The sequence below is a fragment of the Macrobrachium nipponense genome, chromosome 13, assembly GCF_015104395.2.
Source record: "Macrobrachium nipponense isolate FS-2020 chromosome 13, ASM1510439v2, whole genome shotgun sequence".
Classification (NCBI taxonomy): domain Eukaryota; kingdom Metazoa; phylum Arthropoda; class Malacostraca; order Decapoda; family Palaemonidae; genus Macrobrachium; species Macrobrachium nipponense.
Window position 1 is genome coordinate 11,593,002 of NC_087206.1, and position 16,307 is coordinate 11,609,308.

Genomic DNA, 16,307 nt, shown 5'->3' on the forward strand with positions numbered 1-16,307 from the left:
TTGATGAACAGACTGGGGGGGTGGTGTTCTAAAAGAACCGGTCCATCCCTGGAATATGTTCCTCCTGGTCGGTAAGAGCAGCGAGGGAGGGATCCAAGCCTCTGTCCAGTCCTTTCCCCGATCGTTGGAAAAAAACCTCGGGGGGTGTGCCATCCGCAAGGATCAATGGTTTCCTCAGACCTCTGGGCCCGAGGTTACTAAGAGAGAGGCAAGCGTATCTCTTTCGTACCAGCAAGCAAGAAAACTTGTTCCTGTTTGCAAGAGGCAACATAAAGTATGGGTTGTCTCAAGCTGGCATCCACTTCCTCCCCTTGTTGGAGGAAGTGGTGGATATACGCTCCTATCCCTAGTGAAAGGGATAGGATGGGGCTCTGTTGAGTAGCTCACCTGCATCTTGTCCTTATCCAGCAGGGTGACGACCGTGTCCCTCTAACACAGGTAGAGGGGAAGAAAAAGATGGGAAGAGGAGCCAGTCACACTCTCATTCACCATCCATTCTTACGGTCACACTAGGACTCGATGCTGTTCAGCCTGCGAGGGTCTGGTGTTCGCTACACAACGTGTTGAGCAGCCGACCACGGGTCCCAAGGAGAAGATCCAAGGACCTGTGGGCAATATCCCGAAGGTATAAGGAAGGGCCAAATATGTGGTCCTGGTTGGACCAGACCCCTGCCTTCAGTACCTGCGCCAAGGAGAAGTTCTTGTGGACAAGGCAGCATCTCCTTGCGCATCGAAGGCGGTGAAGTCCATTAGGGAGGGGATTGTGAACGACTCGAACCAATCGTCAGGGACCGAAGGGTTCGAGTCTTCGCTACGAAGTTCTGTACGAAATCGAGCGTCACGGATCCCCATCCCCTGGGTGCCTGACTTCGCAGGAGAAGTCATGCAGTTCCTCAGAGGAAAAGAAGGAAATAGTCGCATGACCTATCCCTCTTCTCTACTTCGGTGATGTCCAGTACCCATACTGGTCTGTCCGTTAGCAACGAAGTCTCTCGCATCCTCCTATCCCCATGCAGCGAAGTTCTCGGTAGTGGATAGGACACCGACACTCCATGTGGGTGTCAATGGTATGGGTACTGTGACAAGCTATTAAAACGAAGTAATGGTTGCTGTGTAACAACCGAACTAAGTCAACAGCGTAATTCGTAACTGACTCGGGCGCTCTGACAAGCTGCGACTGACTGCGTTCGGTAGGAGGCAAGTTGTCAAAGCATCCGAGTAAGTCACGTGACCTTCGCCTTTTAAAGGGTTATGCCGAGAGACAAACAAATGATGTATTTGTTTGTCACCAATGCCGGACAGCGAGGTGATGATTCTCTTAAGGCATGTACCCAACAGGCGAAAGTCAACTGCCTTCTAGAGACCGAGGTCCCTGAAGGTAAAACATCTCATGTTTGTTGAATCTCAGCTAAGGAAGAAAACAACACTATGTACCGTTGAAGACGAAGGTAGATATTGAATGCAACCTACGTCTTCACATATGAATCGAGAGAAGGATCTCAAGATTCATAACCTGTGCTTACAAATGACTGAAAACGCTACCCGCTATTTCATTGCGTCCGGTGAGAAGTCGTAGTTGCAATGAAAGCGGGGCGTTCTTCGGTAATGAAAACACAGGTGAAAGCCGCCTGAAGAACTGCTTCTCATGGGCTGAACATTTGGAGGTAGAGCTGTCAGGTCGGAGAGTAGGCGATGTCTTGCTGACACATCTTTGTAATTCGGGTTGAACAATGAACAATTGTACACCTACGAATACGAGATATTTTGAAGACAAACTCAGATGTCTGCAAAATCATTCGCATTATCGCAGTGCGATGCATGCGGGAGACTTGTACAGACTTCTGTTACCGTGCGGTCAAACAGAAAGATGAAAGAGTCCAAGAGATATCTCTGTTGAAAATTCTCGCATGTCAAGGCGATGGAATCCAGCGTCACCGCAGTAGATGGTCCTTCATTATTGCGAGAATCCCCGTTAATCAGAGACCTAAGTCCATGATTGTTAGGCAGAGATACGGTTCGGTAGTCAATCAAGCGCAGAGAGAGACATACATGACCGTGAATCTCGGAGGCCCAGCTGATACTGAGCTGCTATGAGGCAGTTCAATACGCAGTGGTTGAGCCTGCTGACTCGTCATCCTGAGTTGCCAGGTAATCCATTATTCCACGAAGGAATGCGTTCGGCTAGAACTACCGAGCATAAAAGATATGCTCGGGCGGAATAATTATATTTAGGCGAAACGAATTTCGGTAAATAAATATAAAAGTTGAAATGGTGTTGTCGTGACAAAACCATAAGTATATAAATTGAAACTGAAAACTCCTGGGAGGTTGCAGGCAACCCCGAGTTGCAGTTCAATTAGAATACTTCTCGTCTAAGTCGCAATCCGTAGAATAACTAGGATATGCGCCTACCCCTCGGACAAGTCAACTGCTTAGCAGAATCAGGTCGCGAGGTTAATATACGTAGTATATTTGTAGGATTCTGAACAACGATCTCCATCCTAAATTCTTTCCTTCAAGAAAACAAAATAAGGATTGGAGATCGACCACCTTCGTTCTCTATCAAAGAGAGTGAAGGAGAAGTCTTCCTCGAAGGAAAGCTTCAATGGTGAACAGAATACTAAGACGATAGTTCAAGCCAAACTGGATATTCCCGTTCCGATCTCCTCTATTCCAGGTTGGTCGCCTACTGTGAGATAGTTTCTTTCAGCAGCAGTCTTCTTCACAATGCTAGAAATTCCAGGAATTCGAGCATAGGCGAGGTTCCCGATTATCGTGTAACATATCGGGAATTCTCGTCTCGCTCACTTTGGACCGTGGTCTCGCGTAAGTGTTTGAAGATCGTAAAAAACTCGAACACTCTGAATGCGCTCGAAATTCCGTAGAATTCTAAGCAGTCTGCGAAACACCCACCGAATTCGTCAAACGATATCGGCTGGTGGTCCTCTCGATTCCCGTAGAAATCGAGAATGGAGCAGGATTCCTCCTCAACGTACCGGGGCTTACGTCAGTAGGACCCGAAGGTCCCCCCGGTAGCGCAGTCCCGAACGTGGGATCCTACAAAGAAATCTCTGTAGGATCCTCCCCTTCCCTTTCCTCGTAGCCGTAAGGAGAGAGGGAATGGGGAAGGAATTGGATACTCGCTCGCTCTGCCTTCCCAGTGGAACTAGCAGTTGGAGAAGAGTAGGAGCAGCCATCGCCTTGCGGCGATGGCCTCTCAGAGTCTGGGAAAACGTATCGTCAGGAGAAAACGTTTTCCCAGCGGAGGGTTACGAACTCTCACTGTAGGTAAGGGTCTGCCGCCACTGTGAACGTCGTCTGGGTGGGGCTGATCGACACCCTGACAGGAGAGAGCCGATACCGTCCTCCGACTCATTCCAGTCCTCGTCGAGGTCGAAACCTCTCAGGAGGACCGAAGGAGTATTTAAATACGGTGTCCGAAGACACGTAGAAAACGCCGCTGTCGCAGTAGAGGAGGTGGAAGTAGCTTGATCGACCGGCCAGAACTGAGAGAGCCTTCTTGTACCGGAGACGAGACACTGGTTCGAGACAGAATCGGCAAGCTCCGATCGCGGCAGACCCACCGTCGGTTTGGGTTTCCTTCTCGGGCCCCAAAACGACTCGAGCAGAGACGTGGGCTCTGCTGGTGGGAGCGCAATCCTTCCGCAGGGTCATTATGCTGACGAATCAGCTTAATGACTTCTGCAAAATCCTCTGTATCTCGGGAGTAACCGCGTCTTGCGGAGTAGGACCGGTCCCCAGTCCCTCCAACAAGAACAGATCCCTAGATACTCCTCCTTCAGAAGGAGGAAGCGGCAGACCCTGACGGTCGCCTCCAGCTAATTGCGCGTATGTCCTGGTCGGTCCTAGAACCGTGCCTGGTCCATACGGCGTCATAGCGGGGTCGCGAGCGGCGCACCTCTCGCGATCACTCATAGGTACCTCGCTCCTCCCGGCGTAGCCCGAGGAGGTTGAAGGTACAGGAGAGGCAGACCTGACGCTCCCCCTAGCTCGCTGGCAGGACCAGCGTGCTTGGAGGGCTGCTGCTGATCGTCAACCCGCGGTGGCGATCGAGCAGCATGCCTAGCCTTGCCGCTCGCCTGAGGCGAGAGGTTTGGCTGAGAACGTCGACGCTGATCTCTAGCGTCAGGCGAGCTGTTGCTGGTTACCGTCTCCGCCCGGTCCCGATGGGAGCGGCGTCAGGTGACCTGCTAGGAATTCGCTGTCACGGTGAGACCGGCGAGCGTCCTCTCGGCGCGTCGAGCCGCTGGTACCAGCCGTGGGCTGGTACCGACGGCCGCGGGGAAGGGGACCCCTTCCTCGCCTCAACCCGTTATGGGAGAGGCAGACCTGACGCTCCCCCTCGCTCGCTGGCAGGACCAGCGTGCGTGGAGGGCTGCTGCTGATCGTCAACAAACCCGCGGTGACGGTCGAGCAGCAGGCCTAGCCTTACCGCTCGCCTGGGGCGATTGGCTCGGCTGAGAACGTCGAGACCGATCTCTAGCGTCAGGCGAGCTGCCGCTGGTCACCGTCTCCGCCCGGTCCCATCGGGAGCGGCGGACGGGTGACCTGCTAGGCTCTGTGTCGCGTCGAGACCGGCCAGCGTCCTCTCGGCGCGTCGAGTCGCTGGTACCAGCCGTGGCTGGTACCGGCGGCCGCGGGGACTCCTTCCTCGCCTCAACCACCCGTGGCTGATCAGCGACCGTCACGTTAGCCCGAGCAGCCAGTTGATCGCTGCGAGAGCGTCCACTGGCCTGGCGAGAGTCGTGTGCACGACTCTCGCCCGTCGTTCTGCTCCGCGCCGCTGTCTTGACGGCGAGCGAGATCGGGCGTCAAAAACTTTGGCTGGACGGTCTTCTTGGAAGAGCGTCCACTCGGTGATTCTCGCGAACGAGAAGCGGCCGAGACGGAACCTGGTTTAGCGGCAGACCCGCTAGCAACCAGTGAGGACGCACCAGCCGAGGCTGGTGCCCTCTGGTCCCCGTCGACTTCTTCTTTGCAGGAGAAAGCGACGGGCCCCGTCCCGAAGGAAACAGGAGGACCAGCAGAAGAGCTCCCCAGCTCGCCTGAGCGAGCCGGGCCCTAGAAGATCCCGAAGGAGTCTTCTTAGGGGGGAAGGAGGCAACCTTCTTCTTCTTCGGCTGTTTGGCCTTAGAAGTCGAAGGGGAAGGAGAGGCAGCGGACGACGAAGAAGACGACGACGACACCTTCTTCCTCTTCCTCTTCTTCTTCGCCAGGCTCCGCAGGACAGACGTCAGGTCTTCCATCCAGGAGGGAGCCGGTGGGGCAGTTGCCGAAGCAACAGGGCCCGACTGCACCTGTCCGGAAAGACCGAGACTGTGACAGCATCACCAACAGCAGGAACAACAGGAACAGGTCCAGGAACAGCAGGGAACATCTGAAAGTGAATGAGCAGCAGATACACCTGATCTGAAAGGGGGACTGAGCGCTGGGACCGCAACAGGTCGGGCAGCCACGGCAGGTACCACAGGAGAGAAACAGGCGTCCTGTCGGCAGCTACCGTCATCTCGGCACTGGCGGCAGGTCCAGGGGGTACTCTTTTGGGCAGCGGCAGTCCGGGGTCGGCAATACAAGAACCCAGGTGGGCTGGTGGCACCGTCCTGATTGGCACGGCAGGAATTGGTTCTGGATTGCAGCCGTGGGTGTTACCGACATGACATGTGGTGTGTACACCAGGTGCGGTGACATCTCATATGCTGGTGTCGAGATTGTGGTTGTTGTAGTGGTTACCGTATCATGAGTGACCACTGCCGACCCCGCCAACCGCTGAATCAACCCCTGCAGTCCCAGCGACTCCCACACCTGTCCCAGGTCGTCCTCGCTGATGGCAAACCTGCGGAAGCAACAGTCGGGTTATTAGAGGGGTTCCTCCGCGCCTGGGGGGAGAGAACCCCACCCAGAGCGGACGGAAGACCCCGAGTACAAACTGGACGTCCGTTACCAAAGGAGTCACTGGACTTCCGATGACTTCTTGTGTCCTCGTACAGCACCCACTGCGCCTCTGACGAATGCATACACGTTACACAGGGCTCGTTGCGGGAGCACTCTCGCCCCGACAACGAGTACAAACCTCGTGAGGATCTACATCTACATCCAAGGTCGTCTCCCACGGATGTAGCACCTGCGGTAAACATAGATAGATTAGTAAGAGGGGTTCCCTCACGCACGGGGGAAGAATGCCCCACCCCGAACGCAAGGAAGGAAGGACCCCAAATACAAAATACAATGAAGAAGCTGAGCGGGGCAGGAATGGAAGACGAAGAATCGGCTACCAACTTCCTGTCAGACCTTCGCTTCCCACCCCCGCACAGCAGTTGAAAAGTAATATGAAAATGAAACAGAATACTGCCCTTGCGATTCACTTCATAGAACTTAAAGGAGAAAAAGATCAATTCCGGGTAAGAAAACGGAAACTTGATCCAATAATATGATGCTATCTAAAAAATATAGAAAATGAAACAGAATACTGCACAATTGCGATTTACACAATAAAAAATCGTAACGGATCAATTACCGGGTTAAGAACCGAAAACATACAGATTAAATTTCATGCAATGGGCAATAAATGAAAAAATGAAAAGGGAAATTGCAATTGCGAATCCACTTTCAGCATTTCAGGTATACAAAATTAAAAGTTGTGCCGAGCGCAAATCACACTCTCGGTAACGAACGCAGGGCAAAAATATAATGAAAAAAGTACTTACATTTTTCAATTACACCCTTTCGCCCAAATACATGACTCGGCGCGAGCGCGCCCGCCCTCGTGGCACCGAGACATAATTCAAGGGTTCATAATTAAGTAATGAAAATGAAAACAGTGTACTTACAGTTTTCATTTTCAAGTCAAACAAACCATTAGTAGAAAACACAATATAAACAAAGCATACGACGATGAAGCGGGCAGAGAGCGATGACGAACACGTCCTTCACACCGCGGCCGAAAGCAAAAGTGATTTGTTTACCTCCCAGTCGCGCGGCGCGCGACGATCGGACAAGCAGTTAACTACCGTTTCTCACCCCTTGTTCGAAGCTTACGACCGTTCCAGCTGCCGCTAGCTACTTCCTATTGTTAAAGGACCGAGGGTTTGTATTACGTATCGGAACAAATGCCTAGTCTGAGTAGGATAGCCTGACAGGTTTAAGCCCTGATCCAACTAATAGCTTTCGCAATCTATTAGTTCCAGTCTTCCTATATCTGACATATTCAGGCATAAATTTCTCAGAACAATTCCCTACATTCTTCACATCTAGTAGTTCCAAGGATCACACTCTGTACCCCTGCCCAGTACAAAGGAATGTTGATAACTTCAATTTCACTATCCTGGTTACACCAAAAAACATTCCTACATAGCCTGATGTTATTGTTAGGAATACAACAGAAGTCTGTGTAAATATATATAGGGACAATTAGATAGGAAAATCCACTGGAAGAAATATGTAGGGTGATGGTAGAGTTAGGGTAGATGAAAGCCAGAAGGAGGTAGAAGTGTGGTAGGAACACATTGCAGCAATAGCAGTTTGGAAAAACGAGACTACACATAGGCAGCAACTTGCCAAAACAAAAATTTGTAAGCTCCAGTGGAAAATCTGAACTTTGACACCTCCAGTGGGTGGTTACGATAGATTAGGACAACCAATTAAATTCACACAAGGGTGGCACCGGAAGTAGGAAAGCCACTCAAGAAGTAGTAGGATGTGTCTTAGTAGAAGTTAAGGAGGAGCTTAATTGTAGAAGTTAGGTTGAGACTTCACTTGAGGTCTCAGAGAAGTTCAGTTAAGAACAAAGCTTTATAAAGGGGAGGCTGTGTCGGTGTGATCTCTGTTCCCTGTGAAGTGTTATGTATTGTATTGTTAAACTAGTACTTCTAAATAATAAGTCAGATAAACAAAGTAGTGTTTAACTTGCCCAGAGTCCCCGCACCCCAACAACTCCTGAGAGACTAGTTAAGTGATTTATTTTTTCAGAATCTGTACTACAGAAGTCCAGTGTAAGTGATATAATATATAATTACCTATTCCTAAGAAAAGAAAAACTCAACCACAAACAGATAGAGGAAGGTTATTCCATATAACACTTTACTCCTCGAATGAAACCAAGCTACCGAAGACTGACTGACTAATAACAAAGAGAAGAGAAAGAGGAAGAGAATAAAAGGAAACCCATAATCACCACAACATTATTGCTTTTGCTTACGGTGGAAGATATCCTAGGAAAATGAAATTACAATACCTTAGGTGTAAAACAGCCAAACTTCATAGAATACCAACAATCGCCTAGCCGCAATGGCGGCAAGGAGAATTCTGACAAGAGCTAAAACATCCGAAACACACCTGGTGGAGAACAGGTAAACTAGACAGTCATCCGGGAGCCATTCGATTTTATTGTTTGAATGCTGACTCGTCTAATCGGCGGGGAGATATAGCTAAATTTAACAGTAGGTAAGATTCATCTCAAAGTATTTTAATACGACCACCAAGTTACATGTTGAGACTCGTAAGGAATGCCTAAAGGATTCTTCCTTAAATGAAAATTGAAGTACAATGCTGTTAGACGTTACACAATTAACTGAATAGAGACCAAAGAGAATGAATGAAAGTTACAGGCAGAAAGCACTGCAGGTGGGGTGGGAAGGAGCTAGAAAAAAGCTTTAGTACTGTCTACATGGTGTCGCACAAAGCACACTACATGTAGTGCCCTTCTATGGGGCGGAGAAAGCAGCGCATATTTCTTACCTTAGTAAAATACTCAAATGTGAAGCTGGAACTAAGAGAGCTAAAAGAAATAGCTACTGCATAATTTGGGAAACAAGACTGCTCATCTACTGGTAAAAAAGATTCTCCCACAGTAAATGGCAAAAATTTAGAATACAGTATGTGGACATATGCTTTTACAAGAACTTGTAAAAACGGGAAAACTATAAATATTAAATTTAAAGTTGAGATTCACTGTTGGAGCGTCACAAGAAGACCACATCACATTCGATAAATAACTTAGAAATGAGGTATAAATTACAAAATCCATAAATCAGACCTTACATGAATCAATCTCCTAATACATTTAATTTCTACTTGGTTGCCACGTCCCTTCCCTGAGCCTTACTCCACACCTTATCATATCCTATAACCCAGTGTACTCCCCCAAAAGGAATCTCTTCCACGTTTCAGACGTGGCCGACGATTTGGACCTGCTTAACCCTTCTACTTCAGGGCCAACAGTACCTAACCATGTAGCAGACACAACAACGTGCCTAGAACCCCTTGTTCGGAAAGGACATACCCCAGAGAAGTCCTCAGAGGAACATAAAAGGCTTGCTGATGTAAATAACCTAGGTTGGTGTCGGTGTGTGAAAGTGCCCTCGGTTTCCCAATCCTTCTCTCCCTCTGTACACCCTTTTCCTCTGAAACATCCTTGTCTCCACATTTCCTTCTTCGGCCTTTAATGGCAGTCCATAAGGGAAAGCCATCCCGTTGCCAGAACCATTGATGTGTCACCCTGTGAAATCTATCAGTGCTAATATTTATTTGGTAAAATTTTGAATTTGTCCAAGCATTATCAGGGCTGCCATCTTGTAAAGCATGTGGCCCCATCCCCCATAGCCTCACTGTATCTCCTGATATCCCTTGCATCATTTGGGTAGAGGTATCGTTCGATCTATTAATACGTTAAGAATAGCGTGCACGATAGCCTGAATCTACTTTTACAAGTGTGAATTTTGGTGCTGTTTTCCACTTCCCAAGACACTCCCAGCCATCAGTACCTATCCTGTGATTTTCTACCTTATTTGCCATTAGTTGACTCCTGATATTTAGCTCATTGTCCCTGCCCTTGTTTGACTTGTTAAAACTTTCAGAATGCGTAAATGTATTTTCGTAGCCACGGAATATCACTGGCCACCTAATATTTCCCTTGTTAACATAGCTTGGTCACTACATTTTCCTCTCAGTTTGGAAAATGCAACAATATATAAAGCAGAATATATACAAGAGGCCAAACTGTTTCAGCAAATGGAAAATACTGAGGATGAAAAACTAGTTGTTAGACCCAGAATGTGACTGAAAGACAACCCCAGGAGTCTCCACACACTGCACCTTAACAATCTACATGAATGGTGGGATCTTGTTAATAAAAGACAGACCAACTTGGTAGGATCTAGTGAAAGCAGCACTGGATCACGCCGATACCTAACAGCCAACAATAAATGCATACTACTTCCTGAGAGAAAACATAAACAGGTAATCATACCGGCAGTGTATTACGCATTTAATGACACTTATGATCAGAACTAAAAGTTATGCAACACAGTAATATACCTTGCCCAAAAATGCAGTAAATCATCAGGCATGCAGAAGATAAAAGCATAATCAGCCACCAATGTTAAAAGTAATTTACTGCTTAAAAGCAATGGCCTGTACATTACAAGCACTTATTAAAATGTTTTCAATCATTTTTATCAATGACCACAATGCAATTTTTAATAACTTCTCATCCTTGATAAACGTACACCACTTTCTAACAATGGCAACTACTCCAGAATATCTTGTACTTCAGTTAAGCAGAAAGTGAAGCCTCGAAGACCAGAAACAACCCCTGTGGGGTCACTTCACGTATCGGTTAACAATCAGTAACAAAGTAACAGGAAATTTGAATTAGCTGGACTGTTGGCACCAGCGAAAAGAGGTACGTACTTGTAAATGTGGATCATAATCTTAACAAACGTGTACTGTGATAAAATTTCAAATTTACAGTAATGCATTCCCAATATAGTTTCATAAAAAGATTTTTCACTGGTCTGTAAACTGAGATGAATAAATTTGGTTAACTGAAAATCAATTAATTAATATCTGCAAACTATGAATATTTATGACTAAAATAACATCTTTGAAGTTAGAAAACATACAACCTGAATACTATGTATATTCACTCACCAAAGACTTCAACATAGCAACTAAAGGTATTACAGACTTCAGCATAGAACCTAAAGTTATTACTAAGACGTCAACATACAACCTAAAAACTTCAATAAAAAATTTACTTGGACATTAGAACATTAATAAAAGTACTTACTGACACAAACAAATTAGGAACCTCCAAACTTACTTGATAATAGAGGACGAGTTTCAGCGTGTGTGGGTAGAACATTTTCGTTTGCAGATAACGATATGAAGAAACCAAATGGAATTAACCAAACGAAAAGTGTGAAGTATGCCAATACCTGAAAAATGAGAATTCTCAAGTACTGAAGTAACTAAGGCTCAAATCTGAGTAGCAATTACATAACTACAGTATCTTCCTTGTCTTTGCATGCTTCAATTCACTTCTAAGACCTAATTCAAAGAAAATGTTACATGGTTGTGATCTTTACATGGCATAAAACACATTAATGCTCCTCCATAAAATATTGCTGCAATTACTAAAGAATCACTGGTCTGATCTACTTGATACTCACTTCCGAGGCTGGGTAATAGTACGATGCAAAGAAGGAGAATGCCAAGTAATGATTTACGATGAACATAACTGGAAAAATGAAGGGGGAACATGTCATTATATTTGCTCAGTCAATGTATAATTTACAGGTACTTAAGCAATCTCAAACATAATAAACTAACACAACAGAAACACTTTCACATTCATTTCCTGCATTGCCAAGACATTGTAGAGTATGATAAAAAAATTTCCATACTATTCCCAACTTAGAGTATGATAGAAAAATTTCCATACAGTCGACCCTCATTAAGACAGACTAACAGGGGGGGGGGGGCTTATAAAGAGTACGAATAATAAATCAATGTAAAACATTTGTATTAAAGCTTATAGTATAAGATAAAAAATGAAGAACAAAACATGATAAAAATGAAAGAATTCTGCCGCATATGTATATGCCTAGGCTGAGACATGAACACATAATTAGGTAATCAAACATCTCTACTGCAGCAATGAGTGAGATCATTAAGATGAGTGAGACAATTAAGACCATAAGTTCACAAACACATTTTTGTTTTCCGCAATAACATGCTGTAAAACGCAAAAATATACATGATCCAAATAACTGTGATTCAACTTGTGAATTTTAACAAAAAGTAAGACTAAAATACATTTCATCATATCAATCTAGGAGAGGGTTGTTCCTTATTATTAAGTACGAACATCGTCAACAGTTTGCAGTCGTATTTTGTGATCAAAATGTCTCTACTATATAGAACAAAAGTAGAGGGCTGTCATTGGCTAACAGATCACCATGGCAACCTGCCAGCCAATCAGGTTTTAGCTGTAGTATTCCTGTAAGTGTGTGTTTTGAATGCAGTATATAGTTTTTTATAGTGTATGTATTTTACTGATTTTATGAAGAATAGAATGAATTCCTTCCTTCAAAATTGTTGAAACATAAAAGATAAGAATGATGATAGAACTAAGCTGCATAGAGGAACTGACAATTTCTCTCTCTCTCTCATGTCATTTACTACATAAACATGAGTATTGTTCAGTAACTCAGCTTTGTCTCATAAAGTTTACCCGTGTCATATCTTTTGTCCCTAAAAACATAAAAAGCATGGTACTTTAGCTATCAGTCAGGCAGCTGATAGGTAAAATGGCTGGTTATGCCGCTAAGGTACTTCCTACCCGTTCAAGACAATGGCATGTCATGATGACAATACGTACTGCGTGCAAGGTAAATCAGTTACAAGTTAAAAGCATTCTAGTTTAGTACAGTATAAATACAGATCTGTATATCTAAATGGAATACAAATGAAGTTCATCCACCTTTGGTATATAAAAAAGGAAATGGTACGCAACGAGTGGAAGAACAGTAACTATCTTAAATCAACGACGAACAAATGTATTTTAATTAGATTGGCGACCCTCTTCAGTGTCCATCTTATCCGATATCCGGATTAGTGGGGTCCAGTTTAACAAGGGTCGACTATATTTACAAAAGTTAAAATGATATTGTTATGATACAATAAAGTTTGTTCATACTTACCTGGCGATATATATATAGCTGTATTTTCTGAAGTCCGACAGAATTTTAAAAACTTCCGACACACGCAGTGGTCGGCCAGGTGGTTAGTACCCATTCCCGCCGCTGGGAGGCGGGTATCAGAACCATTACCCATTTTCTATTCATAATTTTATTCCACTGTCCCCTGAGGGGAGGTGGGTGGGTACTTGATTATATATCTGCCAGGTAAGTATGAACAAACTTTATTGTATCATAACAATATCATTTTGTTCATGAAACTTACCTGTCAGATATATATAGCTGAATCCCACCTTTGGAGGTGGGAAGGGACAGAATAGAAGGATTTGGGAAACAAATGCATGCAGATGATTTACATCTTGGTTCCACCTGTTAGCATAGCTGGCTTCGTGGTTACTGCCACGTAAGTCTGCTTTGTGCTACTAGTAGTTGCCAGCGAGGTAGAGACCTATATAGCTGGTGCACTCCAGATGATCTGTCAACAGGGGCGAGACCACGACGTGACTAGACCATATTGACCATACCATGAGGGCTAAGAAGTAAAATAAATATATATATATATATATATATATATATATAATATATATTATATATATATTATATATATATATATATATATATGTTATATATATATATAATATCACCACCTGACCAAACCTAGCCAAAGTTAAGGTGTGTTTTTTAACTAAGGCTTAAGAGTTAAGAAGTCGCCGTGTCGGCGACTCAACAACTAAATTAAGAGCTCTTCCTAACCATTTTCTACAGGATAGGATGAGTGGTACTTCTTGCCCCAAGATTGTGTCTGCAGACACGTATGGCCCTAGCGAGCAGCAGATCTCATATGCCATCTTCACATCTCGCAGGGAGTGGTGAAGTGAACACAGAGTTGCTTCGCTAAAACATGGGACTCAGGATGTTGCTGAGTGCCATGCTCTGTTGAAATGCTTCCGAGGCCGCGCCCTCACTCGTGAGCATTCAAATAAAAAGATTTCAAATCTTTGTGCAAACAGAATGAAGGAGCATTTTAATTTTTGAAAGAACTCCTTAACACTAAAGCCAGGGTGTTCTATTCGATATGGGCAAGTCTGGTCTTTTCGGAACACTGCAGATTGCCCGAATGACTTCGACTTTCTTGAGTTTTATGTAGATAAAACTTGAGAGACCGACAGGGCACAGGACTCTCTCTAGCTCCTGCCCACTAACTTGTGCATCCTTGCTTCCAAGCTCCTGGCCCAAGGACAAAAAGGGTTTCCATTCTTAGGCCATAACGGAAGGCTTAGAGAGCACACCGCCTTGTGTTCTCTAAAGCCAAACTTGTGACGATGGCTTAAAATTTCACTAACCCTCTTTGTCGTATCTAGGGTGGTTAGAAGAAGGCCTTCCTGATCACATGCAAGAAGTTAACAGGAAGGAGAGGTTCGAATGCTTTGACATCAAGAACTTCAGACTACGTCTAAGTTTCCATATTGAAAGCTTCGATCTGGACATGCACAGTCAGTCCGTCTGTACTAAAGTCAGGTGACCGACCAGTTTGACCAGTCAGACGAATCAAGGACAGCAAGGCTGTACCCTGAAGACCATAAGGCACTATTCTTCGCTGAAGGATGAGTGTCTGGACTGCCTGGGTGATTCAATCTAAGCAAACCTTGGGGGTGTATCAACGCAACCCAACGTCGTCAGCGAATCAACTCCTGACTCGAGCTTCTGGTGCCAGGAGAAAGGAGCGAGGAGCAAAAGGCGATTCAGTCCCGAAGGAAGAATGCCTGACAGTCCAACCTGTCTCATGTTACACGATCATCGGGGGTGTAATAAACGCAACCGACTTCGTCAACAAGAAAACTCAGGGCTACTATATCCGCCTGATCTCGGCACGAGTGTCTGACTCCGAGAAAACAGTGAGACAAAAAGTAGATGGTGAGCGAGTTTCGAGATTCCACAGAACTCAAAGATCGTGAAGGGCTTTGTTGTTTGACAGACGCAAATCTCTGAGCCCAAAGGCCGTCAACAACATATTTGCATATTCTTTAATAGTTGTGACTGCCAGTTATCCCATTCTTCAGCGGAAATGGAAGACGGTAATCTTATTCCTGTCAACATCTCGATAGTCTGAACGTAGTCAGACTCAGAGCGGAGAGGTTACAGGTACCTTTCGAGTTAGAGTAGACCGACTCTCTCGGAAAAGGTCCTTGGAAAGTGAACTAGGAAGTATGTGACCTCTGTGAATCTAGGATCCTGAAGGCCAACATGGGGCGATCAGCGTCATTGTCGCTCCCTGTGACGTCATAAATCCTCTTATTACATTTCCTAAGCGATTGAAAAAGGGGAAAGAGACTAAACATCCATCCCCGTTCAATATCATAGGATGGCGTTTAATGGTACCGATTCCCGGATCGAGAATAAGGGAGCAGAGAAGAAGAAGCCTCTTCGTCCTCAACATATCGAAGAGAAGAATGAAAGGGCGTCCCTAAAGTCTACACAACTCTCAACTTACTTCTAAAGAAAGATTCCACTCGGAATTGAATAGTTGCTGCCGTCGATCGAGACGATTCGTACGGACTTTTGCAATCCTGTAACGAACCTGTAGAGGATCGTTACATTCTACGCCTGTTGTTATAATAGGCTCTTTCTCGTAAACTCGAACAAGGACCGAGAGAAGATACTTCTAAGATATGAGAGAGCTGTGGAATATCAGAGTTGATCTGGACCACTGGTTCCCAAAACTCGTTTCGAGGACTGGAGGGACTACCGAATCGCTTTTACTTCTTTCAGATTAAGATCCAGGACATCTGAAACCCTATCCAGATGTCCGGCACCTTCTTTCTATCACCTCAGGTGATAGACACACTGAGAGATGTTCAGAATCATTCCTAGATCTAGAATAATATTTCAGTTTCCAAGGTAGGAAAACTGAAGTCTGAATTGCAGTCTATTCGGGGAAACAAACTTCTTCAGGAAGGAAAATGGTCCCAGCAAGCTCATCCCATTCCCTCCCCGAGTATGCTTACTTCCCTAATAAGGCTGCGCTTTGCCTAAGCAGGAGAGCAAATAAAAGTGGCAATGTTGCGGTAGACCTCGTAGTTCCATACCGTGCGGTAACGAGCACCGAAAGGATTAAGAGATAACTCTGTTGAACATAGTAAGGCAAAACGAATGCAACGTGTATTCATTCACGTAAGAAATCCCCTCAATCTTAGGCTAAAGTCCATGATTGTAGGACAGAGATACAGTTAGTCAGTCAATCCCGCAGGAGAGACGTAACCGTCAGCACAGAGATACGGTTAGTCAGTCAATCCCGCGGAGAGACGTAAC

General features: G+C 45.4%; 1 protein-coding gene across 1 annotated transcript in view; it reads right to left on the reverse strand.

Annotated features, from left to right (window-relative positions):
• LOC135225643 (protein TEX261-like) overlaps positions 1–16,307 on the reverse strand; it is a 67,718-nt gene that overhangs the window by 24,607 nt on the left and 26,804 nt on the right. The window contains exons 4-5 of the mRNA XM_064264969.1: positions 11,469–11,536; positions 11,120–11,234 (exon numbers count right to left, since the gene is read on the reverse strand). Of these exons, the coding sequence (XP_064121039.1) occupies positions 11,120–11,234; positions 11,469–11,536 (183 nt within the window). The remainder of the gene's footprint in view (positions 1–11,119; positions 11,235–11,468; positions 11,537–16,307) is intronic.